Source organism: Ictalurus punctatus, chromosome 29 (assembly GCF_001660625.3).
Source record: "Ictalurus punctatus breed USDA103 chromosome 29, Coco_2.0, whole genome shotgun sequence".
Classification (NCBI taxonomy): Eukaryota; Metazoa; Chordata; class Actinopteri; order Siluriformes; family Ictaluridae; genus Ictalurus; species Ictalurus punctatus.
In genome coordinates this window covers 13,910,187-13,937,087 of record NC_030444.2, presented here as the reverse complement: position 1 = coordinate 13,937,087, position 26,901 = coordinate 13,910,187, and the positions used below count along the sequence as shown (strand labels likewise).

The window sequence follows — 26,901 nt, the reverse complement described above, 5'->3', positions numbered from 1 at the left end:
TATTTTTCTCAAAAACTGTTGGTGCAAATGAACAATATTTTTAAAATCTGCCAATGAGAGAACTGTTGGATGGAGGACGGTGAAGAATACACATCCCCCCCCAAAAAAAAAAAAAAAAAAAATCCAATGATTCAGAATCGCAGTTTGACTTTCATGGTTGTCGACTTTCAAGATCAGCTGTTCAACGACAAATCTACAAGAGTGACCTGTTTTGGGAGATGGAGAAGAAGGGAAAAAAGCCGTTCCTGAGCGCTTCTGAATTTCATCAAGCCTCAGAGGAACTACACGTGAACCACGTTGTGTGATCAAACCAAACTTCTGACAAATACACTATAATGGCCAACAAGTATATGGACACCTGAGCATCAAACCCACATGTGGTACTTCCCCAAACCGTTGCCATAAATTTAGAAGCACGTGATTGTTTAGAATGTCTTTGCATGCTGTAGAATTACAATGCATGTATAACGATGCGAGCTCCATGAAGACATGGCGTGTGAAGGTTGGAAGAAGGTCGAAGAACTCGAGTGTCCAATGCAGAGCCCTGACCTCAACACTGAACACCTTTGGGATGAACTGGAACTGGAGCCTCTTCATCTGACATCAGTACCTGACCTCACTAATGCTCTTGTAGCTGAGTGAACACACATCCCCACAGCCACGCCCCAAAATCTAGTGGAAAGCCTTCCCAGAAGAGTGGAGAAGATCCCACAAAGGCATTAGTAAAATATAATGGTGGTGGATTTGTTCGATATATTGCGTTGATGGTTCAGGAGGCCTTGTGAAGATTGAACATTTGATAGAGCATTTAATTCTATTTAACACTGGGATATTTCAGTCGTAAACACTGGTTGCATCTGCCAAGAGGTTACGTAAATGTACCAACAAACAGCCTCAGATATATTACACCCAAGGGTCTGAGATGTCTCCAAAATTGTTGGGGCTTACAGAAAGATGCTTAGTCCTGTTCATCTTTAATTGTGTGGTATCTTTAAAAATAAATAAATAAATAAATCCCCTCCGGAATTAAATAAATAAATGAAAGATGTTAACATTAAACTATACAGTATTCATACATTTTTAAGTATGGCTCGATGCGGGTATCCCGCCCCCTCCCCCGTGTATATCTGAATGAAAGTTGCAATAATTCCACTCTACTGTGTAGTTTTATTTATATTTATTTTTATTTTCTACATTTTTACGCTTTTATCATGAAAACCTTCTGTGCTTTCATATACCTCAGCTTCCCTGGTCACTGGCCGTCAACGAGGCTGGGTCTCAGATTGTCCTGTGTTTTAAATCTAGTGCACTCTGTAGGGCGTGCGCGCCTATTCCTTGGCACTCTAAGTAGGGTGCCTACGGAGTGCCCATTGCGCTATTTGGCGACGCCCTCTGTTTGGCTCTAGAGCTAGTCAGGTTTAGTTAGCTGCAGTTCTTCGGTTAGGATTTCGAGCTAGAGCAGATGTAGATATTAACTAGAATATTAAAACTAATAAACGGGAAACTAGTGTACGGAACGGTTCGACGGGATGTTATGATAGTTTTCTAGAGGATGTCAGCGATTTAAAATGTTCAAAATATCTATTTTTACCGTTAGCTAGCTAGCTCACTTAGCTAATAAACCGGTTAGTCATATGAGCTGACTAGTTGACTCCATATGAGCTGACTAGCTCCTGTTGTTTTATAGATAATTATTATTTATAATCTGTTTATCTTTCTTTCTGGGGTTTTTCTTTTTCTTTCTAGCAAACTATATACACTTTCTGGATAATCCGGCGGGGTTTTTTTTTTGTTTGTTTGTTTGTTTTGCAGTTAGTTTTTGCTCCGAGTTTGCTATAGAAGAACCATACACAATATATAACATATATATATAATAAATATAATAAATATATAATAGTAAGCTGTAATTAGCATTAGTGTAGTTATTTAGTTTGTTTTTCTCATCATCATGGCTGCAGAACTTCAAGCCAAATACACCAAACTGGCTCAAGAGTACTCAAAGGTAATAAATAATAATAATAATAATAATAATAATAATAATAATGTTATCATTAAGGCTCTGTTATTATGTGGTGGTCTAATGGTTTGACATTGTGACACCAAAACTGAGATTATTATCATTGTTAATGACTTGAAATATAAAATTGTACGTTTACTTACACCTCTATCACCTGTTACGTTAGAAATGACCCTTAAAACCATTTATTTTCCTTTTTTTTTTTTAAAGAGTTTTTAAAAAAAAAAAAAAAAAAAAGAATTTCAGAGTAATACAGATTCAACATCCTGATCGTTTAAATCCACCGCCCTTTAAAAAAAAAGAAAGAAAGAAATAACTTTATTTTTTTGCACCAATTCAGCCTCCGTAATCAAGGTTCTCGTCTTGTTTTGTTAAAATTTTATTTATTTAAAAAAAAAAAAAATTCCAAATGTGTAATTAATAAACAGGACACGCATATGATGTACAGAGTCATTAAAAATAATTTATGATGTGCTTTAGCAGGGGTGTGTGTGTGTGTGTTGGTCTGGAAAAGCACAGACGTTAAAATGAGCCGTGAAAGATTTTTGCTGAAAACATTCACGTTTTTGTGACAATTTTTTGTCAAGTTGTTGTTGTTGTTGTTTTCTTTTCTAGTATTTTCTGCATTAATGTAACCTGACTATAACTTGTCACTATTCATTTATTCCCCTTTTAAAAAAAAAAAAAAAAAAACATCTGGAAAATGTTCTGACTTATGATTGAAGATTGAAAGTTTTTAGGTTTTTTTTGTTGTTGTGTTTTTTTTTGTTTTTTTTTTAGTATAGAAAGGGCAAAAAATTTCCGACTGAAAGCTCAAACGCATCATCCCGAGTGTCGTCTCCATCCTGTGCAGTTAATGGGTAAACCCGAGCGGCCCGTCACGTGGCAGAAACGTTTAGTCTGCAGATTTCCTTAGTGGTGGTTGTTATTGCTCTGACTTCTGCTTCCTTCCTGTACGCTATCATCACGCATCATAGCAGGATTTGGTCTTTCTCATCGTCAGATCTTTTTTTTCTTCTTCCCTTTTAAACAGCTCCGAGCACAGAATCAGGTCCTGAAGAAGGCGGTGGTGGACGAGCAAGCCAGTTCTAACTCGCTGAAGGTATTTCGTCGTGAAGAAAGTGTGTGTGTGTTAATGATTAAGCATTTAGTATCATGTGCAAATCCGGCGCTTTAAGCACGTTCACACGTTTGCTCGGAGAACGGTCTTGTCTCCGAGACGACCCGACCGTTTGAACTCGAAACGTTTATATCGCTTGCAGAGATCCTTAACCGCGATCCTCCAAGTCGGAAGACCAAACGTGAGATATTGCTTGACATCACGATTGGAAGTTTGTCAACAACTGACCTCCTGGAAGCCCCGCCCCCCTTTCCCTGCAATCTTGCCGTATCGTGTCTCGTTTCGCTTGAACGACGCACTCTCGCTTTGCCAGGAGAAAATCTTTCAATGTACGTTTGACTCAGCGACCATAACGAACACCACTTAACAAGATTTATTAGGAATGCCGTTGCAAAATTTGGAAAAGTTTGATTTTTTTGCATACATGCCCCGCCTCTTTCCTCTTTCACCATTAAATCATTACTTTTCACTGCTACTAGGTTTCCATTTCTCAAGTCTCACAGCACACTGGGATAACTTCCTGTCCAAATAGAGTGAGCGCTGTTCTGGAGCAGTATCACTGCGAGTGGGAGGAGTATGTTCTCTGCCCCTCCTGTCAATCACGGCGACACTAGCCAGTCATCCGAGCTCACGTATGCGGAAGATGGCGGATAGCGCTTTCCTCCAAGTTCAGAAAGATTTGGTGTCTCGGACACGTCGGTCTTCTCCCGCCCGTGTCGGTATCTGTCCGGACTAAAAACATCGTAGCCTGGTCATTTACAACCACCTGATTTGCATATTGAACATAATTGGCTCTTATATGTTATGATGCGATATATAAACGCCTGCCTGTCGTGTGCGTTAACTGCGTATTCAGGATTTAATCATCACCAAAATGAGTTTTATTAAGTTCACGGAGTCTTGAGTAGCTACCGTTAACCACGCACGCCTTTTGACGTGGTTGTTCGTTGCAGGACGAGGTGAAGCAGCGCGAACAGAGCCTGCGTAAAGCCGAGCAGGAGATGGACAGCCTGAGCTTCAGGAACCAGCAGCTGGCCAAAAGAGTGGAGCTGCTGCAGGAGGAGCTGCAGGTCACCGAGGCCAAGAGTAAAAAGGGCAAGGTATATGTATAAGTATATTATATAAGCGAGGTAACACTTACAGGAGAATCCTAATATCAGACTTCGGCTCTTCCCGTTCTTCCCAGACATCACTCAGTGGGTTTTCTCCTTCCTACGACACACGCGTTGTATTTCTAATCCAACAAACTCATAAATATGCTCCGACTAAGACGCGAGAGCGACACGGGCAGTAAACAAATAAACATCATTCGTTAGCTGTCGAGGTTCATTCGGAATCCTAGACATCGTTCTTTTTTTTTTTTTTTTTTTTTTTAGAGCTTTGATTGAGCTTTTTGTTGTTTCGTCAGAATAAAGGAGATTCTCCGTCCCAGCCCAGTTACCAGACGCAGAACGTGTTTGACGAGGACCTGCAGAAGAAGATTCAGGAGAACGAAAGGCTTCACATCCAGGTAAACCAAAAAAAAAGAGAGAGAGAGAAGTGAGCTGGTTAGAAAGGTGAAGAAAACCAGGAAGCAACGGGAACGCGTCGAGCGAACGTGCCGGTCCGAAAACGTAGCGTAAAACACGACGGAGCGGCCGAGGGGAAAAAACGCACCGTGCGTAAGGATGAACATGTAGAGCAAACGTTCTGAATAATAAATACAAAATGAATTCATTTTTAGAGGTCGAGCTATCCATCAGAAAAAGACCACGAATGAAGTTCGGAGCTGTGTTTTAAGAAACCAGAACGCCCGTTCTTTAATTGCGTTATTATTTCTTAATTGACCAGATGTTTACTTTTTGCTGTAATTGTAGTGGAGCCTTGTACAAGGGTGCGACAGTGGCCTTATTGCAGTCACGGGATTCGGTCCCACAGCCTTTAACTGCTAAGCTGCTACAGCTGGAATCAGTTGGGAAAATGGAGGACGGTAAACCGAGATTAGACGTGCGTAGCTGAGCTGCACTTGTTGCCGCTCTTTCAGTTCTACGAGGCGGACGAGCAGCACCGTCAGCAGGAGGCTCGGCTCCGAGTGAGACTGGAGCAGCTGGAGAAAGATGCGGAGCAGCACCAGGCCGTGGTGGACGGTCTCGCCTCCAAATACATGGACACCATCGAGAAACTACAGAGCGACAAGGCTCGCCTAGAGGTACAGCAAGGCGATCCAACTGGATTTAACCCTCTACTGCATGAAATATTACATTTACGTTTTTTTAAAAACAGCACTTCCTGGTCATGTGACATGCCATTTAAAGCCCCCTATTGTCAGTTACATCATAAAATAGTAGTTTTGTATTATTGCCTCCTGAAAAATTTTGAGCTAAATTGATTGTTGCCGTATGGCAAGGCGATGAAGTAAAGGGTTACACATGCAGTACCGGTTCTCATATCGTGTCGTACTTGTTTGCGTTCTGCGTCTTGTAGGTTATGGTTCAGACACTGGAGAGAGAGACCAAGGAGTGCCGACTCAGGACCGAGGAATGGTACTGAATATATATATATATATATATAATGATTATATCAGTAAAACAAAGCATGTTAGTAGACGTTTGTAGTTCATTTTGAACCAGTTATCTACAGGGTGTCCCAAAAGTCTCCATACATAGGGGAAATTAACACTTTTTAGTAATTTTATTTACAAAACATCCTCTACATGACTGCCATTTCTTTGCAAGTCGCCTCTCCCAGCTTTGGCTCCCAAAGATTGAAGAATGATTTCAATACGTTATTCTTTTTTCAGAGGTGTTCTTAAAGGCTATCTGAAAAAAAAAATACATATATATATATATATATATATATATATATATATATATATATATATATATATATATATATATATATATATATATAAATAAAATAAACTAAGTATCCATTTTGTTAAAAAGTGATAATTTCCCCCTGTGTATGTAGACTTTTGGGACACCCTGTTATTTCTTCTTCTTTTTCTTTTTTCTTTTCTTTTTTCTTTTAAATACCCAGAATTTAGGAACAGTTGAATGAATTACAGGCAGATGTACGGGCTTTTAACGCGTTTTTTTCCCCCTTCTGTATCTGTAGCCAGCAGCAGCTGAGGAAATATCAGACCGAGCTGAGCACTCAGCTAAAACACAACAGCAGTGTGATCCAGGAGAAAGTTCCCTTCAACGACACCAGTTAGTATCTTTCACTCGTTTCCGACTCCATGTCTGATCCGACTCCGTGTGCGTTGCGTTTTTGTCGTTTTTGTTTCGAAACAAATCTGAAATGATGTAAATCGGTATATTTATTTCTTCGTTTCGAAACCACAAACGGAGGAATTCGGCGTACACGGAGCTACGGAATTTTGCCAATGAGTATCTGCATATTTTCCACCTGAACATTTTCTCCTTTCTGAAGAATACAGTGACTACAACAGCTTAAACGTTCCCCCGCACAACAGAAGACATCAGGTAAGAAAGCGGCATCGTCGTTATTAATTATTACACCACAGCGAGACCGAGTTCTCAAATCTGATTGGTCAGAAGGCGCGGGTAACTTTTGTACAAAAGCACGGCTCGGACCGTAGTTCCGGCTGTCACACGAACGATAGGTTAATATAAACTAGCTCGTTCTAGCATGTTATGGTCTCTATAGCAACAACGAATTCACAGGGACTGACGTACTATACCCTAAGCACTTCGCAGTCTAGCGTGTGAAACTTAGAAAGGTAGTATCGTCTCGAAAGGAACACTAACGGTTTTTTTACTAAGCGAGAGCATAAGCCGCTTCCCAGTCGATGGCGAATGACGTCGATAGCACGTAACGTGACGCCGCTAGCTTTAGCGTCAACAAAAACGAATTTCACCGTATCAAGATAAAACGGCGTTCATTTACTGAAGTGTTTTTTAATTCTGAGCAAATTTGAGCCTGCGTCAGTGCCCGGTAGCCCCGCCCCTCTTCCTCTACGACAGCAAAGCTGCGACCGCCGAGTGCATCGAGTGTCCAACAATCCACACACGCTTTTTTTTTCCAGTCGAATAAGTGCATCATCTGGGTACAGGAATTTTCAGCGTGAACACACCTCGCGCATTTGGGACGCAGCTTATTATTATTATTATTATTATTAATATTATTATTAAGTCTAATAGTAAACAGATTTAAGAAAGGAAAAAAAAAATGTGTTGTTTAACAAAGTAAGACGTGTAATTCATTTTTTTGTGATTTTTTTTTGTATTTTTTTTGCGTTTTTGTCACAAGTCATTTTCCCGGCATGGGAAAGTCAGGAGAGAGGAGTTTACACCAAGTCGTCTCTCTGACGTTCCAGAATATTAAATCTGACTATAAGCCGTTAAAACGTGTAAATAAACGTCCTAAATCAGACATTGTAATCGTTGGAAAATCGCTGTGGTTATACAAAAATAATGCACTTCCTTGCATGTATATTACCTGTTGCGTGCAATCGTTAAATTTATATTCTCCTCGTTTTTTTTTCGTTTTTTTACTACGTTCAGCTGAAAGCTCGAGATGCAGCAGGACAGGCCGTGGGCTTCGTGCAGGATCTCGTCTCTGCTCTGCTCAACTTTCACTCGTACACAGAGCAGAGGGTTCACATTTACCCCCTGGACTCATCTATCGAACCCGTCTCACCTCTCAATCAGAAGGTACACACACACACACACATTGTCACTCCTTTATGTGCTTTTATGCCAGTCTGCTAACTTTGAGGACCGACACCAAGAGACTCAACACTCCTGATTTCTCTGTGTTCAGTTCTCTCAGTATCTGCATGAGAACGCCGCCTACGTGCGCCCCCTGGAGGACGCCATGCTGCAGCTGCATGAGAGCATCACGGAGGACACGGTTACAGTACTGGTACAGAGTGTTTACGCTTTAAGTACAATCGTCATGAAGATTAGAAATGTCGACTAACATCATTTGACTGAGTCGAGGCTAGATACGTTACTGTTGTAAGCAGAAATAATAACTTTCACACTCTTATCGTATAGTTTAAGCAAATCCACACTGACGCTCCGTGTCGTGTTTTTCATGAGTGTAAAGGAGACGGTGGGGAAACTGCAGGACTTTTCCAGATCTTTCTCCACTTACACAAAGTTTCTGCAGAAGATCCTGCCTTATCAGCTAAAAAGGTAGATCTTTTAAATGGACTGATTATTATTATTATTATTATTAAATTAAAAAAAGACTTTAAAATATCAAAACCTACAGTAAATACACAAAAAATGTCAAACAAAAAAATTATTTATATAGATATACTCGCTTACAATCTTCTTTCTTCATGTACGTCTGTCTCTCTTTGTGTGTGTTTGTAGTTTGGAGGAAGAGTGTGACGTCCCTCTCTGCACAGCGCCCCTGAGCGCTAAGAACCGTGAGTTACAGAGCGATATGAAGCGAGTGACCGCTGTGTTTGAGAAGCTGCAGAGCTACATCGGTCTCTTGGCCTTGCCTAGTGAGTTCAGCACACTGTGTTCATTTATATGGCACGACACACACCCGTGCTTATTAATCAGTGACGCGGGCGGATGTCGTTCGCGGCAGGTGTGCGTTTGGACGCCGTGCCTCAGAGCAGCTCCAGCGCAGTCTTCACCCAGCTCGCTGCGTGTTTACACGGCCTGCACGATGCCACCAAGGGTGAGACCTCCATTTACTCACTGTGCTGTTATATTTAGTTATATGCTCTCTCTGCTCTAAGGCTAGCACGCTCTCTTTCTCTCGCTCTCTGTCTCTCATTACCGGGTCCTCAGAGCTGTTCAAGCATTACAGTCAGAAGGTGGCCCTTGAGCAAGAGCTGCCTAACATCACTCAGAAGCTGCGCACCACTAACGAGTGTTTACTCTCCTCCCTGGCCTCCCTCAGCAACATCACGAAGAAGGTGAGCCAGAAGGGGGCGCTAGGTTCGCTCCATTTAAAGATGGTTAGTAGATACAGTGACGGTTTAGTCCAGAAGAACGTATCGGCCGATGCTCAGAGCTCTGATCCTGGTATTGTGTTCGCTTTATATTAAGGCTAAACCAGTACTGAAAACGAGTCTCTGTGTGAAAGGCTACGCTTACGGACCCGCAACCCGAGAGAAAATATTTACGCTTCTCTACGTTTTTTTTTTTTCCATTCCCTGCAGATCGCAACGTTCTTCAGCAACAATCTGGACTTTTTCATCTCCTCGGCCGGGTACGGGCCCAGAGGCGGAACCGGAAGCCTGAACCCTCAGCAGGCACACAGCATGCTCAGTAACAAAAAGCACGCATCCGACTACATGCTGGCGCTCAGGAGGGTCAGTGGGAGTCACTTGCTGCTGTTCAGTTCCTTGTCTCGGTGAAATAATACCATATTAAAGCGCACCTATTATGGTTTTTCAAATATTACCTTTCACGTCGCGTGTTATAGAGCAGTTTGTGAACGTAAAAACGTCTGCACAGTTTCAAAAATCAAAGCGCGCGACAAACGGGGTTATTGACTCGGAAAAGAAGGAACCGATTCTGAACATCTGAAAGAGTCGTTAGTGATTCATCTTACTTCCTGTATAAACCTTCGTAATTTGGTAACAAAAAGCCCCGCCTCTGGTTTTCATCGGCTGCTCGCGAACAGACTGAGCTGAAACTCGTTACGGTACTGGGCGTTTCCTTTTCGGCACACGCTGACAGAGGTAGACCAATCACAACAGACTGGGACAGCTGACCAATCAGAGCAGAGCATGCTCTCTGAAAGGAGGAGTTTAGAACGAATCCTTTAGAACGTATCATTGAACGAGTCGTTTGTGACACTGGGGGGAAAAACGGTGATGCTGCAGTTTAAATTATGAGCACGTTAAAGTGTTTTTGACCTCGGATGCGTGTAAATCTATCGTATAAGAGCTTTAAAACAAAATTAGGCAGAAAACCATAATAGGTGCGCTTTAATAGAACTAGAAACTGAACGTCAAACCTTCCTTCCTTCCTTCCTTCAGCTCATTCAGGTTTTAACTCGAGTTTAAAGTTAAAGTTTAACACAGCTACCTCTGGTATTCAGGCGCCTCCTGAGTCTGTTCCGTACACCGAGGCTCTGTCTAACCGGCGCATCCTCACCAGCTCCACGGAGAGCAGAGAGGGCCTCATGCAGCAGGTACTTCCTACCTTTTTTATTTAATTTTTTTTTACTGCAGAAGGTATACTGCAGAAATCAGATTTAACACACACACACACACACACACACACACACACACACACACACACACACACACACACACACACACGCGCGCGCGCGCGCACACACACACACACACACACACACACACACACACACACAGTGGTACACCTGAGACTGTTTGTCCTGCAGGTGCAGCAGAGTCAGGAGAAAATCGCTCGTCTGGAGCAGGAGAAGGAGCACTGGCTGCTGGAGGCTCAGCTGGGCCGAGTACGACTGGAGAAGGAGAATCAACGCATAGCTGATCTGGAGGCCAGACTCTCCTCAGCCCTCGGAGACGGCATCGCCGCACCCGCACACACCGACCCGGTCTCTACAGGACCAGCTGAGCCAGATAAAGACGAGAATACGGGTCGAGACGCATCTCAAAGCAGCAGTCTGGTCCGTCTGAACTGAACGAAAATGTTTAACCAGAAAATGTCTGTTTTTATTATTGTTGCAGTTGAGTGTGCTCTGGGAATCATTTTATTTTCTCCATCACTAGGTTGGAATGCTCACCACAACCCCGACCAATGAGAGCGTAAGTAGTACGAGCCGCGTCGTATAATTCCTTCATAATTCATTGCAGTTTATTACCATGGATTTTTTTTTCTTTTCTTTTCTTTTTTTTTTTTATTTACCTTTTTTAAATCCCTTTATCTTTTTCAACATGTTTTTACATATTAGGTTCCTTCAGGGGAATTAATATTATGTAGTATTGAGCATTTCGACTGGCAATATCATTACATCGTAAGATACAAGTGAATTCTGAGACCTTGTTGATCAAGCAGTTCTCATCCAAATAGAAATGTGTATCATTTCATATTCCCAGTGGTAATGACGTCACTGTGTCCTACAGGTTGGAGACGAAGAGTCTCGGGAACACCTGATCAAAACCCATTACATGGCGCGAGTGGCCGAGCTCACCTCACAGCTGCAGATGTCCGACAGCAAGGCCGTGCACTTTCACGCAGAGGTAAGCGCCGTCGTTTCACGCCGTTTTAACTCTCTTGGGAGCGTGATAATAATGACATCATCATCATCATCATCTACGTCAAATAACCACTAATAATGTTCAGGTGTTTCAGTTCATGACCGCGCATACCAACCACAGTTCCTTTATCTCATGTCGTTTCCATGTGAAAATAGTAGTTTTAGTATTACTGCCTATGAAAGAATCTGAGATAATTAATTGTTGACAAATGGCAACACCATTCAGTAAAGGGTTAACAATTTAAGCTCGTATGTTTTGCGTTCCCCTGTAGTGCCGAGCGCTGGCGAAACGTCTGGCTATCGCAGAGAAATCTCGAGAGACTCTCACAGAGGGGATGAAGCAAGCCAATCAGAACATCACGTCCCTGCAGGTAATAACGCACAGTAACGCTTAGCCACACGGCAGAGAAAGCCATAGATATTTTTTTTAAAAAAAACAACAAACAAACAACCAAAGTAGGCTTTACACACAGAAGGTTTTATTTATTTATTTACTTACTTACTTACTTACTTACTTACTTACTTACTTATTTATTTTTTTAAATAAAATGTCAGGCATGTAATAAATACAATACGTTATAAATATAACTAAATCAATCCTGACAAAAGGGGAAAAAAAAAAAGTCAAGTCTGGTTATACGTAGACCTTTCCACTTCCAAAAATTTATTTTCTTTTTTTCTCAAATCCAATTCCAATCTTTGCCATTTGTTACCGGATCCGATATCCGATCCAACGTTTTTTTTTTTCCCCCGGTGTCGTCTTTAACTCGGACTTTTCTTACTGTCGTCACCTGCTGAAAAATGATCAGCTGTCTTCAGTGATCGGTTCAGGATTTCAGGCATCTTGTCAGCGTTTCTTCTTGATTTTAATGCTAAAAAACTTTATTGATTAATTGGAGCTAACTGAGGAGCATTAACACACACACACACACACACACACACACACACTTACTTATTTATTGTGCTTTGCTGGACAGGATGAACTGAGCACGACCAAGAGGAGCTACGAGGACCAGCTGAGTATGATGAGCGATCATCTCTGCAGCATGAACGAAACCCTGAGCAAACAGCGCGAGGAGATCGACACGCTCAAACTGGGAAACAAGGTCAGCTCTTTAATGGCACCGTTCGCTACAGAAATACTAACACTGTATAATAACTCTGTTCTACTGAGTACACATCCAGCGGTGACTGTTTCCTCGTGTCGCACAAAATCCTTAACCCAGATTATCCAAAAATGACCTGGAAGCACTTTTCTGCAACCTTAAATGTGACCGAACGTGTCTCGCTACCAGTTTAGCAGCACTGAGGTACAGAACAAGTTGTGTGATCATTTAGGGAGTGTGTATTGCTTCCCCTGGCTACTGCTGTTGGATAATAGACTTTGCTGACTGGATAAGTAAATAAATAGATGGATATTCTTTATATATTCTATATTCGATATTATTATTCATATTAACCTAGTATAATATTATATATTTAATAGTACATAAAATAAACAAACACTTGAAATCTACTAAATATCCTAAAGTTACTCATTTTAAATACAGAATTATAGAATTCGTGTCGTTTGTTTGTTTGTTTGTTTGTTTACCGGAAGCGCGCATTTTTACTCTCTGTTCTTCACTAATTCCCACGTGGACGTAAATGTAGGAAGGTTTAGTTCAATATGTTGGCATTTAAACGGCTCTGAGGATCACGTGTCCGCTATCTGTAGCAGAGCCTTATGGGTAGAAATAGATGCTCAATATTGCTTTATTGGGAATGTTGAAATATCAATAAAATGTTGTTTTTTTGTTGTTGTGTGTTTGTTTGTTTGTTTGTTTGTTTTTTTGCATGGACCTTTTTAGGGAAACTCCAAGAAGAACAAGGGCCGGTAGTTTGGTTCGGAGTTGTTCAGCATCGGCGTGAAGGAAGGAGGATGTTGGGACCAGGCAGATTTCTCTTACACACACACACACACACACACACACACACACACACACACACACACACACACACACACACACACACACACAAACACGAAAGAGAGACATGGAAACATGACGTGCTGCTCTGCTCAAACATAACTGACCAATCATGACTTGGCTTCATTCGTGTGTGTGTTTTTGTTTATTTTTAACAACAGCTTGTGTGAGTGGTTAAAACTGACACCTTTATCTTCGGCTATTTTGCCATTTTTCCATGCAGAAAGATTGTTAGTGATTTTTTTTATTTTATTTTACAAACTAAAACAAAGGCCCAAAGAGTGCAGCCCAGCTGAACCAGCGTGTGTACTGATCATACTGCAACTGTAATTTTGTCTGCACACACACACACACACACACACACGCACGCGCGCACAATTCCTGACATTTCATCTTCACCAGTTCCTTATCATAAGTATCAAAGTTTCCATAGTTACCGAGGCCTATAAAACGTGTCCTTCTATCCTTAAAGTTTTACTCTTCCGGTATAGGAAATAACATTAAAGGTGCGGTCAGTGATTTTTATTTTATTTTTATTTTTTTTTATAAAGATGAAGTCAGCCCTTTTTTGTAATATTTCTCAAAGCTCTGCTCACATTGCAGAGGCGTCTCCACTCTCCCTACAGTCATGCTTCTTGTTTCTTCTTTGTGTCCGAGTTGTTGATTTTCTGACACGAAATAGCTTATTACACCTTTAACGGTTTTGAAACAGGTTAGTCTGTACTGTTTTTGATAAACCGCTCGAGGCTAAACGTGATTCTCCTACCACGTCAGTTTTTAAAAATATTCGAGCCTTTTCCATAACCGAATAATGTAACCCTTGCTCTGCGTTATACGGCGTTTATAAAAAGGTCGAGCGGCCGATGTACAGAAATCTGGAACGTCGTTGTACAGTTACGATCGAGTGAATACGATTTTTCTTCCACTAATCGCTAACGTATACGTGGCGATATTCTCGTGACGTGAAATCCGTTCGTCAAACACACGCCGATGTACAAGTCCCCACTCTCTCGGTCCCCGTTATCAGGAGCGCGTTTATCCGGAATACCTGATGCTGATCGCTGTACTCGCGTAGCACAGGGTGACTTCTACGGCTAGATCATTTCATTGTGTAGCTCTGCAAAATATCGTAACTATTTTACAACGATTAATACGTATTATGCGACCCGAGCGAGAGATCACACACACACGCTTATACACGCTTATGAATCCAGTACAGGAGACTAGTCCGTACCTCGGTAGTACTTCAGCATGTAGCCGGAGATTATAATCAGTGATGTAGAGAGCTGTGAAGACAGAAGCTCTCACTGTGATTAGGTGTGAATGATAAAATGTTATAAATATGCACTGGGCAGATTTTTCTGCGAGGGGAAAAAAATTGGAAAACACAAAACGTTAATGTGAATGTATGTTCAATTCATATCATGTCTTATGTTGAGTTGTTGTTGTTTTTTTTCTTCTGCCACCAAACTTTTATACAACGGCTTTCTTTCAACCAGTGAAATCAGTGTTTACGTAAAATTTATGTACAGATACATATCAGCTGAGAAAAAGACATCAGGCAAACCCGACACTCCGTTTTAAACATGTCTATCCATGATTAACAAATCCTGAACTTTCTTTTTTTTTTTGTTTTTTTAAACAAACGGTCGTGAATCACCGGTGATCCACGTAGTTGCTTCTCTTCAAGTTTACAATCGTGTATTGTTCGGAGCAAGACTCGAGCAAGAACTGCGAACGATTTGCCCATTTAATCTACACCACGCACTGATCGTATGCCAAAACCATGTAAATGAAACATGTGACATGAATAATAAAACTCGTGTATATGAACGGTACGGTGCGTTGTTTTCACTTCATGTTATGGTGGTCGTTATATCCGAGTTCCACTCTTTAAATGAAGTTGTTATTTAGTATGACCTGTATTTACATTTCTAATAATAAAAAACCGAAAAGGGAAAATTGTGTTGGCGAGCCGACATCTCCAAACAAGGAGGTCTTGTGTGGTGTTCACGGTGTGTAGTGGTTATCCATCCATCCATCCATCCATCTTCTATACCGCTTGTCCTTCCTTCAGGGTCACAGGGGAACCTGGAGTCTATCCCAGGGAGAATGGGGCACAAGGCGGGGTACACCCTGGACAGGGTGCCAATCCATCACAGGGCACACTCACATACACACTCACACACCCATTCATACACTACAGACACTTTAGACACGCCAATCAGCCTACCATGCATGTCTTTGGACTGGAGGAGGAACCTGGAGCCTATCCCAGGAAGCATCGGGCACGAGGCGGGGTACACCCTGGACAGGGTACGTGTATAACAAAAGCTGTGAAACTCACTTAACAGAATGACTTTAAAATGTACTCTTGATTCTTTTTTCAACCGAGTGCTTTGAGCTGATAACGTGGTGCCTGGAGTTCAACTCCACAACCTGGTCAGGCACGAGTGGTTCACAGTTCAGGACAACATCCAGGTTAGAGAGCGAGGATGCAGTAGGCCTAATTAATATGAGCTAAGGCATGCTGTGATGGTCTAGATTGTGTGAATTGTACTGGATCAGTATTGAGTTCTGTAAGAGAGATTGATGCGATTGTGTAATTCTATCAAAAACATGTAATTACATGAAAGAATAAAAGTGTCCAATAAGAAGATGCTTAATTTGTTTCTATCCTGTTCTATCTTAATATGTTTTGTGTTGTGTTGCAGATTCCTCATGAAACCAAAGAATTCCTCTTGTAATTATTCCCTCACACACACACACACTTCAAATTAACTACAAGGTCTGCTGCAAATCTCAACAGCATGTACAAAGCTTCTCCATTTACAAATATACAGCCTTTACAAATACAACGCGTGTGTGTGTGCATATATATTATAGATCATATTAAATGCTTGGACCTTGATGGTGTTAACAATGTTTTCAAATGTCCTGAGGTATAAAACACAGCCTGGGCTTATTTGATTAACCAGCTGTGGGAGAAAAACGTAAATTAGTGCTTGTAAATGTTTAAAATAATGTCCTGATATCAGAGAAGTTCATTTCTCAGACTGAAAACACAAAACTCCACAATGTTCCACGCGCCAAAGCGTTGCCACGTGGTCTCGCTGAGGTTTCTTCTCGCGCATGCGCATTCACGCGCCCGACTACCGGAAGTAGTAGTGTAGCTGGTTGTGTACAAATAGAAACTATTGTAGAGTCTATTGTTTTATTCAGTGCAAATCTGAAGCCGCAATGGGATCTGCCGAACTACGGACGGAATTAGAAAATCTCCTGAAAAGTCTGAATATTGACTTTGTTTCTGTGGAACATCCGGAGGTAACACATCTTAAACTTTAAGGGGTTAAACCCCTCTGCATGCTGCCACACGCGTTTAATTAATCCCGTATTAATGTAAGTAAATGTAGTGAACACTGCTGGTTGTAAATGAGCTTAATTTTCTTAAATCTATTATAAGAAACTCTTAGTTGTAGTAGTCACGCTTCTCTACGTACTGTATCTGTTACAATGCTGTAGTTCCGTTGCTGACCGCCAGAGGGACAAATAACAAAAACCTGAAGGACATCCCTGCTGAAAACAAACAAACAAATCAATAAACAACAGAAACAATCATAGACCTTATAATGGGAATTGTTTTGGTTTTAATGGAAACTAATGTTTCCTGTGGGTCTCTACTGGTGATTTGTTGCCTTCTATTCGTGGCATGTTATGTCTAGTGGATACCGTTAAGGACCAGTAATGGTAATGGTTTTAATGCTTAGCTGATGGTTTGTAATGGTATCTGTAGTGGAAACCAGACACTATGATATGATTTCAGTTCTCAAGGAAGCGATTCGATATCGGATGATACCGCAGAATCTGATACGATACGATTTAGTGTCGTCCGATCGATATGTGAACAGCGGTTTAGAATCTAGGGTAGGCCTAGTGTTCATTTATGAATGATGATAATGATGATCACCATGCTAATCTATTAAACCTGTTATCATTTTAAAAATGTTTTTCTACACACCAGTTGTCGTTTTTTTCAATAATCACTTAGTGAAAATGTATCACTTGTTTACTATATTTGATTTACCATTCATTTTATTCATGGCCTTTTAAATCAATGCGTGAATCCAAATAGTCTGGTCGTTACACTCCTAGTCTAATCTGTAATGTATCAGAGGTGACAAACCTTCAGCATAGTGAAGGTTATTTTCCGGCCCGGTCTATGTTCCTTTTATCCACATAATTGAATTGAAATATTCGAAAAAGTAGCAAGGTTCTGTTATTCCACTAGAGGGCGAAATAGAGCAATAAACTCCCAAACTTGATATGGATTTGTTCATTAGCAAGCTCAAACTTTGATGTAACCACGTCTCTCTCTAATTTAGGGCTTTCACAGCAACGTAGGGGTGAATACTTACGCAGTCACAATTTTTATTTGCAAATAATTTAGCAAATGAGATTTTATGGGCCATTTTGTGTGACTTCATGGCATATAATACCAATTAAGTCCATTTCTATTCCATGTTGGAGCAATACCAAATGTGGAAAAAGTTCAAGGGGGTGAATAATTGTGCTATATGCTTAACAGCCACTTTATTAGGAACACCCGTACGCCTGATCGTTCATGCGATTATCCAGTCAGCCAGTTGTGTGGCAGCAGCAGCACAATGTATAACACAATGCAGATACAGGTCAGTAGGTGGACACGTGGTCTTCTGCTGTTGAAGCCCGTCTGTCTCAGGTGCATTCTGAGACGCTTTTCTTCTCACCATGATTGTAGAGTGGTTATTTGAGGTACCTTAGACTTCCTGTCAACTCAACCTGAACAAGTCTAACCATTCTCCGCTCTTCTTCATCACGTTTTCTGCCTGCAGACCAGCACCAGAGACTGCTGTGTGTGAAAACACTAGGAGTTCAGCAGTTTCTGAAAGACTCAAACGTCCTTGTCTGGAACCAACAAGCAAACATTGCGCCGATGCTACACGATTGGAGCACTGCATTGGCTGGTGAGTGTATCTTTCTTTTTTTTTCTGTTTGTGTGGGATGTGGTGGTAAAAGCTTTGCCTCTGACTTGTCCTCAGGATTGATGAGTTAGGTGGCTGGTGGAGAAAAGTCAGATGGGAGGGCTGAATGGAGAGGGAGGTGAGCTGTGGTTGAAAAGTCCCCACCCTCCAGAGCCTTCCACCTCTCTCAGACCCCTCCACCTCTCTCAGACCCCACCCTCCAGAACCTTCCACCTCTCTCAGAGCCCCACCCTCCAGAACCTTCCACCTCGCTCAGAGCCCCACCCTCCAGAACCTTCCACCTCGCTCAGAGCCCCACCCTCCAGAACCTTCCACCTCGCTCAGAGCCCCACCCTCCAGAACCTTCCACCTCGCTCAGAGCCCCACCCTCCAGAACCATTAACTCTGCTCACGCTGGTTGTTCCTGAGCCTTCAACACTCATATCCTGGAGACCTGGCTGGGGTTTGAACCAGCAACCTCTCAACCCAGAGGTCTTGCTCAACCATTTGAGCCACAGGATCTCATATGTATAAGCTCGTTTGTAGAACTTTTCACTTTTGTATACTTAATTCTGAGTTAAAAGCCAATGCAAAAGCAAAGACTCAATCCAGGGCTGTGTTGCATCAGACACCATGACACTAACCACTACACCAGTCCTGGGTAGGGTTTGTATTTGTTTATTGGATTTCATAGTTAATTCTGTGTTAAAAGCAAACACAAAGATCTGAACCTGGTACGTGTTGTATCAGATACCATGACACTAACCACTACACCATCACTGTGTAATGCTAGCATTTGTTTATTGTATTTCGTAGTTAATTCTGAGTTAAGAGCAAACACAAAGTTTCAAACCAGAGCTGTGCTGCATTAGCAGCCATGGCACTAACCACTACACCATCACTGGGTAGAGTAGTATTTGCTTATTTCACTGTTGTCCATACAATGAAATGTTTAATGGAGGAGAAGATGGTTGTTTTCTTTCAGCACCTAATGGTAGAAGTTCAGCCAGGAAGAGTAATTGTAAGGGCACCACTGAGCAACACACAACAACGCATTGACTGAGTGTGTTAATGCTCTGTACCTGTGCACTTTCTGGGAACGGTTCATAATGGGTTCCTCTATTCACCCAGAACAGAGGAGCTCCTTGAAGTGGCTTCCTGTTACTAAGAGGAACTGTGAGGAAATGATGAAACTGCTGGGAACTGAAAGGAAACAACCATCTCCTCTTCCGCTAAATGTTTCATTGTAGGTTCTATTTCACTCGCACCATGTAAGACAAAAGGTCAACAAGCAACACCTGCAGTGGGAGGTGCACGGTCCCCAATGCAGCAATTGCTTCTACTTTAATTGAGAAGTATACAAAAGTGGAAAGTTCTATAACACAGGCAGCTAGAGTGAGATCCTGTGGCTCAACTGGGTGAACATAACCTCTGGGTAGAGAAGTTGCTGGTTTGAGCTCCAACCAGATCTCCAGAATATGAGTGTGGAACAAGGGTCACCAACCCTGTTCCCGGAGATCTACCTTCCTGAAGACTTTAGCTCCAGCCTTAATCATGCCCACCTCTGGCCATCTAATCATTTCCCTAAGAAGTTCTTGATCAGCTAAACCAGGTGTGTTAGATTTTGGTTGGAGATGAAACCTGCAGTAAGGTAGATCTCAAGGAAGAGGGTTGGTGACCACTGGTGTAGAAGGTTCAGGAATCAGTGACACAAGCAGTGTGGAAGGGGCAGGATGGTTCCTCTGTAAGGGATATAGAGCTTCTTTTTTTACAGGCATGCTGTAAAAAAATCAGTCAGACTCTCTTGGCATGTTCAAGCACCACCTATTCTCAGTCTCTCCATCCAACATCACTTAACTCTCCCCTTTTAGGAAACATGCCAGACTTGACCCAGCAACCTCCAAGCTCAGAGGCAAGGCTTTTACACTACAAAGCCACCAAGTTCCAGACAAACACACTGTTGTTTTATGGACCTTTGACTTTTAAAATGACAATCAAAAAAGAAAAAAAGAAAGACACACCCACTAGCCACTTTATTAGGAACAGTGCATACCTGCTCCTTAATGCAGTGATCCAATCAGCCAGTCATGTGGCAGCAGCTTGATTCAGAACTCATACAGGTCTATTAATGAAACGAAATTAATAATAATGAGTCTTTATTGGTCACCTATACATTATAGCACAGTGAAATTCTTTTCTTCACATACCCCAGCATGTTAGGAAGGTGGGGTAAGAGCACAGGGTCAGCCATGATACAGCACCCCTGGAGATCTTGCTCAAGGGTCCAACAGTGGCAGCTTGGCTGCACCAGGGCTTGAACCCTCAACCTGTGGGACTGTGGGATGGTTTTTGGTGCCGGACAAGAAGGTTTGATCCTTTCAGGTTTTTACCACACAGTCACCATGTCACAGCCTCACAAATAAAAGATAAAGACATATGCTCAGGAGGACGATGTTAATGAAGTGAGAGTCAAACTGTACGCTTGCAGAAGCGAAATAAAGAAGTTTACTGTGAAAATTAGTGTGGAAAAAATGTACCCATATATTTGTTTATAGCTAGAAGCTATGTTTTGGAGCACATCAAATATTTCTTAATGAAAAAAAAAAGAAAATAAAGGAAAAAATAATTCCTGATTAAAAAAAAAAAATCCCACTGAGTGTTTTGTTCCCACCAGGTTTTCACTGTGACTACCTCAGATGTATGAGGTATGAGGCAGGAGAGCTGCATGTCCTGGGTGGAGTTTGCTGAAAACAGAAATGTCTCAGTTATGCACGACTCTGATATTAAACTTTAGTCCATTTCTCCCGTGTGATTTCAGCTCGAGCGGCCTGGAAAGACTCCCACAGAGGCCTCGTGTGAACTCCGATGGGAAACGCTACATGAGAAAGAGAGACCGAGATCAGAAAAATAATAACCTGATAAATAATAAAGTGTGAACTTGACCCAAAGCAGTCTTAAGAGTCACTTCCTAAAAGAGTTGAATAAACACATAAGACATAAAGGTAACACATAAAGGTACTTCACACACACAGGAGTAATTTATGTGAAAACAACAACAATACAACGTGTGTGTGCATATGGAAGAAGGTGGCCTGGTCTGATGAATCGGGTTTTCTTTTGCGTCGTGTGGACGGCCGGGTGCGTGTTTGCGTGTCGCTTACCCGGGGAAGAGATGGCACCAGGATGCACTATGGCAAGAAGGCGAGCCGGCAGAGGCAGTGTGATGCTCTGGACAATGTTCTGCTGGGAAACCATGTGGATGTCCCTTTGACAAGTACCCCCTAGCTAAACATGGCTGCATAACAATGCAACAATGCCCCTGTGCACAAAGCGAGCTCCATGAAGACACGGTGTGTTAAGGTTGGAAGAAGGTGGAAGAACTGGAGTGTCCCACACAGAGCCCTGACCTCAACCCCACCAAACATCCTTGGCATGAACTGGAACTGGAGCCTCCTCGACATTCAAAACACAGCCAGTCAAATAAAATTTTAAAAATGTAACTTTTTTTATGCTTTTTTCAGCTGAACTTATTTGATTAACCAGCTGTGGGAGAAAAACGTAAATTAGTGCTTGTAAATGTTTAAAATAATGTCCTGATATCAGAGAAGTTCATTTCTCAGACTGAAAACACAAAACTCCACAATGTTCCACGCGCCAAAGCGTTGCCACGTGGTCTCGCTGCAGTTTCTTCTCGCGCATGCGCATTCACGCGCCCGACTACCGGAAGTAGTAATGTGGCTGGTTGTGTACAAATAGAAACTATTGTAGAGTCTATTGTTTTATTCAGTGCAAATCTGAAGCCGCAATGGGATCTGCCGAACTACGGACGGAATTAGAAAATCTCCTGAAAAGTCTGAATATTGACTTTGTTTCTGTGGAACATCCGGAGGTAACACATCTTAAACTTTAAGGGGTTAAACCCCTCTGCATGCTGCCACACGCGTTTAATTAATCCCGTATTAATGTAAGTAAATGTAGTGAACACTGCTGGTTGTAAATGAGCTTAATTTTCTCAAATCTATTATAAGAAACTCTTAGTTGTTGTAGTAGTCACGCTTCTCTACGTACTGTATCTGTTACAATGCTGTAGTTCCGTTGCTGACCGCCAGAGGGCAAACATCAAAAACCTGTGTAATGTTAATGGTAATGGTTTTAATGCTTAGCTGATGATTTATAATGGTATCTGGGGTTTTTTTTCCCCAGCAGAGATATGACTGTATTTGACTATATAAATGTCTTTACTGTGAATCCATTTGTATACTTCTAAATAAGATGTGCAGTAATTATTACGGGCGTGAACCTCCACACACTACGATATGATTTCAGTTCTCAAGGAAACCATTCAAAACTTTGTTTCCATATGATATGGATTTGTTCATTAGCAAGCTCAAACTTTGATGTAACCACGTCTCTCTCTAATTTAGGGCTTTCACAGCAACGTGGGGGTGAATACTTACGCAGTCACAATTTTTATTTGCAAATAATTTTGCAAATGACATTTTATGGGTCATTTTGTGTGGCTTCATGGCATATAATACCAATTAAGTCCATTTCTATTCCATGTTGGAGCAATACCAAATGTGGAAAAAGTTCAAGGGGGTGAATAATTGTGCTATATGCTTAACAGCCACTTTATTAGGAACACCCGTACGCCTGATCGTTCATGCGATTATCCAGTCAGCCAGTCGTGTGGCAGCAGCAGCACAATGTATAACACAATGCAGATACAGGTCAGTAGGTGGACACGTGGTCTTCTGCTGTTGAAGCCCGTCTGTCTCAGGTGCATTCTGAGATGCTTTTCTTCTCACCATGATTGTAGAGTGGTTATTTGAGGTACCTTAGACTTCCTGTCAACTCAACCTGAACAAGTCTAACCATTTTCTGCTCTTCTTCATCACGTTTTCTGCCTGCAGACCAGCACCACTCTGGATCAACACCAGAGACTGCTGTGTGTGAAAACACTAGGAGTTCAGCAGTTTCTGAAAGACTCAAACGTCCTTGTCTGGAAGCAACGAGCAAGCATTGCGCACGATTGGCTGATTGATTGGAGCACCGCATTAATATTCTGGTGTTCCTAATAAAGTGGCTGGTGAGTGTATCTTTCTTTCTTTTTTTTTTATTTTGTGTGGTTGTCATTTTAAAAGACAAAGGCGCTACGACGCCGGGTTGTTGGTGTGGGACATGGTGGCATTGTGGTAAAATCCTTGCCTCTGACTTCAGAGGTTGTTGGTTCGAGTCTGGCTTGTCCTCAGGATTGATGAGTGTGGTGCTGGTGACTGGAGAGGAGGAGGAGGAGGAGGAGTAGTAGTGGTGATGGTGAGTGGAGAAAAGTGAGTGGGGAAGAGGTAGGAAAGGAGAGGGGTGTGGGTGAGAGTGTGTGAGAGAGACAGAGAGAGACAGAGACAGAGAGAGAGAGATGCCAAAAAAAAGTGTGGAGAAAGGGTAGCAGAATTTTCTTCATCTGCAAAACTAAGTTCCATGGCCCCCTTTGTTGATGCTCAGCTATTGCCCCCACTTTAGGTTCCACTTTTCAGATCACACCCTCCTGTCCTCTACATCTCTTAGGCCACACCATCCTGTCTCTTCCACGTGTCTCAGGCCACACCATCCTGTCTCTTCCACCTGTCTCAGGCCACACCATCCTGTCTCTTCCACTTGTCTCAGGCCACGCCCTCCCAAACCTGCCACGTGTCTCAGGCCACGCCCTCCCAAACCTGCCACGTGTCTCAGGCCACGCCCTCCCGAACCTGCCACGTGTCTCAGGCCACGCCCTCCCGAACCTTCCACGTGTCTCAGGCTACGCCCTCCGGAACCTTCAACTCTCATATCCTGGAGACTTGGCTGGGGTTTGAACCAGCAACCTCTTAACCCAGAGGCCTTGCTCAACCATTTGAGCCACAAGATCTCATACTCATAAGCTGTTTTGTAGAACTTTTCACTTTAGTATACTTAATTCTGAGTTAAAAGCAAAAGCAAAAGCAAAGATTCGAACCAGGGATCTATTGCGTCAGAGGCCATGGCACTAACCACTACACTATCATTGGGTAGCTGCGGCATTTGCTTAACAAAGGAAACAACCATCTCCTCCTCCGCTAAATGTTTCATTGTAGGTTCTATTTCACTCGCACCATGTAAGACAAAAGGTCAACAAGCAACACCTGCAGTGGGCCAGAGGTTAGCACCACGGTCCCCAATGCAGCAATTGCTTCTGTTTTAATTGAGAAGTATACAAAAGTGGAAAGTTCTATAACACAGGCAGCTATCGTGAGATCCTGTGGCTCAACTGGGTGAACATAACCTCTGGGTAGAGAAGTTGCTGGTTTGAGCTCCAAGCAGATCTCCAGAATATGAGTGTGGAACAAGGGTCACCAACCCTGTTCCCGGAGATCTACCTTCCTGAAGACTTTAGCTCCAGCCTTAATCATGCCCACCTCTGACCATCTAATCATTTCCCTAAGAAGTTCTTGATCAGCTAAACCAGGTGTGTTAGATTTTGGTTGGAGATGAAACCTGCAGTAAGGTAGATCTCAAGGAAGAGGGTTGGTGACCACTGGTGTAGAAGGTTCAGGAATCAGTGACACAAGCAGTGTGGAAGGGGCAGGATGGTTCCTCTGTAAGGGATATAGAGCTTTTTTTTTTTTTACAGGCATGCTGTAAAAAAATCAGTCAGACTTTCTTGGCATGTTCAAGCACCGCCTATTCTCAGTCTCTCCATCCAACATCACTCAACTCTCCCCTTTTAGGAAACATGCCAGACTTGACCCAGCAACCTCCAAGCTCAGAGGCAAGGCTTTTACACCACAAAGCCACCAAGTTCCAGACAAAAAACTGGTGTTTTATGGACCTTTGACTTTTAAAATGACAACCAAAAAAGAAAAAAAGAAAGACACACCCACTAGCCACTTTATTAGGAACAGTGCATACCTGCTCCTTAATGCAGTGATCCAATCAGCCAGTCATGTGGCAGCAGCTTGATTCAGAACTCATACAGGTCTATTAATGAAACGAAGTTAATAATAATGAGTCTTTATTGGTCACCTATACATTATAGCACAGTGAAATTCTTTTCTTCACATACCCCAGCATGTTAGGAAGGTGGGGTCAGAGCACAGGGTCAGCCTCAAGCCTGGAGGTCTTGCTCAAGGGCCCAACAGTGGCAGCTTGGCTGCACCGAAACTTGAACCCCAACCCTCTGATAAGTAACCCAGAGCCTTAACCGTCAAGCCACCACTGCCCTGTGGGACCGTGGGGTGGTTTTTGGTGCCGGACAAGACGGTTGGAGGACGATGTTAATGAAGTGAGAGTCAAACTGTACGCTTGCAGAAGCGAAATAAAGAAGTTTACTGTGAAAATTAGTGTGGAAAAAATGTACCCATATATTTGTTTATAGCTAGAAGCTATGTTTTGGAGCACATCAAATATTTCTTAATGAAAAAAAAAGAAAATAAAGGAAAAAATAATTCCTGATTAAAAAAAAAAAAATCCCACTGAGTGTTTTGTTCCCACCAGGTTTTCACTGTGGAGGAAATGATGCCTCACGTGCAGCACCTGAACGGAGCCGTGACCAAAAACCTCTTCCTAAAGGACAAGAAGAAGAAAAGCCTGTGGCTCGTCTCGGTGCGTCACGACCGGCAGGTCAACCTGAACGACCTGGCTAAGAAGCTGGGCGTGGGCAGCGGGAACCTGCGCTTTGCGGACGAGGCGGCCATGTTGGAGAAGCTCAGGGTGGGTCAGGGCTGCGCCACGGCTCTCGCGCTCTTCTGCGACAAGGACCGGAGCGTGAGGTTCGTCCTGGACAGCGATTTAGCCGACGGGGGCCACGAGAGAGTCTACTTCCACCCCATGACCAACGCTGCGACTTTAGGACTGAAACCGGACGATCTGATGAGGTTCCTGAAGGAGACGGGACACGAGCCCATCCTGCACAGCTTTGACTAGATCCGTTGTAGGTCAATGACAGGGAATGTGTTCGGGATGTTTTTATCGTACAAATAACAGTACATTAATGTTTGCGATTCATCAGTGAGACATCAATAAAAAACACAAACATGTCACCTTTATTTCTTGATCAAAATTTCAATCATTACACTGGCTTTATCCTGAAACAATGATTTAAATTTTTTATTTTTTTTTTTGAAAATAAGAAAAAAGGTCTTTATTTTCTTTATCCAGTGAGTGGAATAAACAGAAAGTGATGCTGTGGTGCAGAAATGTGAGAAAGTTGATGTCTCTGTGCTGAACACCAACGAGAAGACGGGATAAAGATACAGAGATACTTTCACTGAGCAGAAGATGAGATTAACCTTGTATTTTAACAATAGACGCCAATAGCTTCTTGGACACGGGAACCAAATATGGCCGCGATTCGACGTAACTTTACGCTGCAACTTCATCTTTTCCGACATTTTCAGGACGGAGGCGTTTACGCTTTGCGGTTTCTCAGTAAATTAAGTTGAAACGAGAGGGAAAAAAAAAAAAATAGATCTGCTCTACTGTTTATAAACTGCTACAGCAAGTGAGAACTTGTCCTACCACTTGGGACGTACCACAACATGAAATGTCACGATAAACCGATAAGAAAGGTGCCATTTTAAAAACTAAATAAATAAAATAAAAAGTAGATGAAAATCG

General features: G+C 42.3%; 3 protein-coding genes and 1 long non-coding RNA gene across 6 annotated transcripts in view; 2 read left to right on the top strand and 2 right to left on the bottom strand.

Annotated features, from left to right (window-relative positions):
• The first annotated feature begins 1,376 nt into the window (after nt 1-1,376).
• Nucleotides 1,377-15,108, top strand: ppp1r21 (protein phosphatase 1, regulatory subunit 21). Its single transcript, XM_017461210.3, has 22 exons — nt 1,377-2,002; nt 3,051-3,119; nt 4,091-4,237; nt 4,546-4,647; nt 5,161-5,325; nt 5,601-5,659; nt 6,234-6,328; nt 6,552-6,604; nt 7,646-7,795; nt 7,905-8,006; nt 8,193-8,281; nt 8,465-8,601; nt 8,691-8,783; nt 8,897-9,024; nt 9,271-9,423; nt 10,158-10,250; nt 10,464-10,712; nt 10,816-10,851; nt 11,170-11,286; nt 11,576-11,674; nt 12,281-12,409; nt 13,154-15,108. The coding sequence occupies exons 1-22, from the start codon at nt 1,949-1,951 to the stop codon at nt 13,181-13,183; spliced, it is 2,349 nt and encodes a 782-aa protein (XP_017316699.1). The 5' UTR covers nt 1,377-1,948; the 3' UTR covers nt 13,184-15,108.
• Nucleotides 15,109-20,298: 5,190 nt separating this feature from the next.
• On the bottom strand, nt 20,299-21,831 carry LOC128629460 (uncharacterized). Its single transcript, XR_008393807.1, has 2 exons — nt 21,432-21,831; nt 20,299-21,145 (listed from the first exon to the last, which is right to left on the bottom strand). It is a non-coding gene; the product is annotated as an uncharacterized LOC128629460 (long non-coding RNA).
• A 133-nt stretch (nt 21,832-21,964) lies between these two features.
• On the top strand, nt 21,965-26,330 carry prorsd1 (prolyl-tRNA synthetase domain containing 1). 3 transcript variants are annotated; one of them, XM_047152274.2, is made up of 3 exons: nt 22,217-22,234; nt 23,184-23,359; nt 25,780-26,330. In XM_047152274.2, exon 3 carries the CDS (start codon nt 25,798-25,800, stop codon nt 26,206-26,208), a length of 411 nt encoding a protein of 136 aa, XP_047008230.1. In that variant the 5' UTR covers nt 22,217-22,234; nt 23,184-23,359; nt 25,780-25,797; the 3' UTR covers nt 26,209-26,330. The 3 variants fall into 3 exon arrangements, with proteins under 3 accessions (XP_017316700.1, XP_047008231.1, XP_047008230.1); XM_017461211.3 differs by lacking the exons at nt 22,217-22,234; nt 23,184-23,359 and adding an exon at nt 21,965-22,159; XM_047152275.2 differs by lacking the exon at nt 23,184-23,359 and having other exon boundaries at nt 22,211-22,234.
• Nucleotides 26,305-26,901, bottom strand: part of ccdc88ab (coiled-coil domain containing 88Ab) — a 53,583-nt gene continuing 52,986 nt past the window's right edge. The window contains exon 33 of the mRNA XM_053677665.1: nt 26,305-26,901. This exon is cut by the window's right edge and continues 1,155 nt beyond it. The gene's annotated coding sequence lies outside the window, so the exon portion shown is untranslated.

Bases quoted from the DNA above. Each gene is read 5' to 3' on its own strand.
- prorsd1 (XM_017461211.3), top strand. From the start codon at position 22,076: ATGGGATCTGCCGAACTACGGACGGAATTAGAAAATCTCCTGAAAAGT. The intron at 22,160-25,779 runs GTAACACATCTT...TGTTCCCACCAG, and splicing joins TTTCTGTGGAACATCCGGAG to GTTTTCACTGTGGAGGAAAT.
- ppp1r21 (XM_017461210.3), top strand. From the start codon at position 1,949: ATGGCTGCAGAACTTCAAGCCAAATACACCAAACTGGCTCAAGAGTAC. The intron at 4,648-5,160 runs GTAAACCAAAAA...CCGCTCTTTCAG, and splicing joins ACGAAAGGCTTCACATCCAG to TTCTACGAGGCGGACGAGCA. The intron at 8,282-8,464 runs GTAGATCTTTTA...GTGTGTTTGTAG, and splicing joins CTGCCTTATCAGCTAAAAAG to TTTGGAGGAAGAGTGTGACG.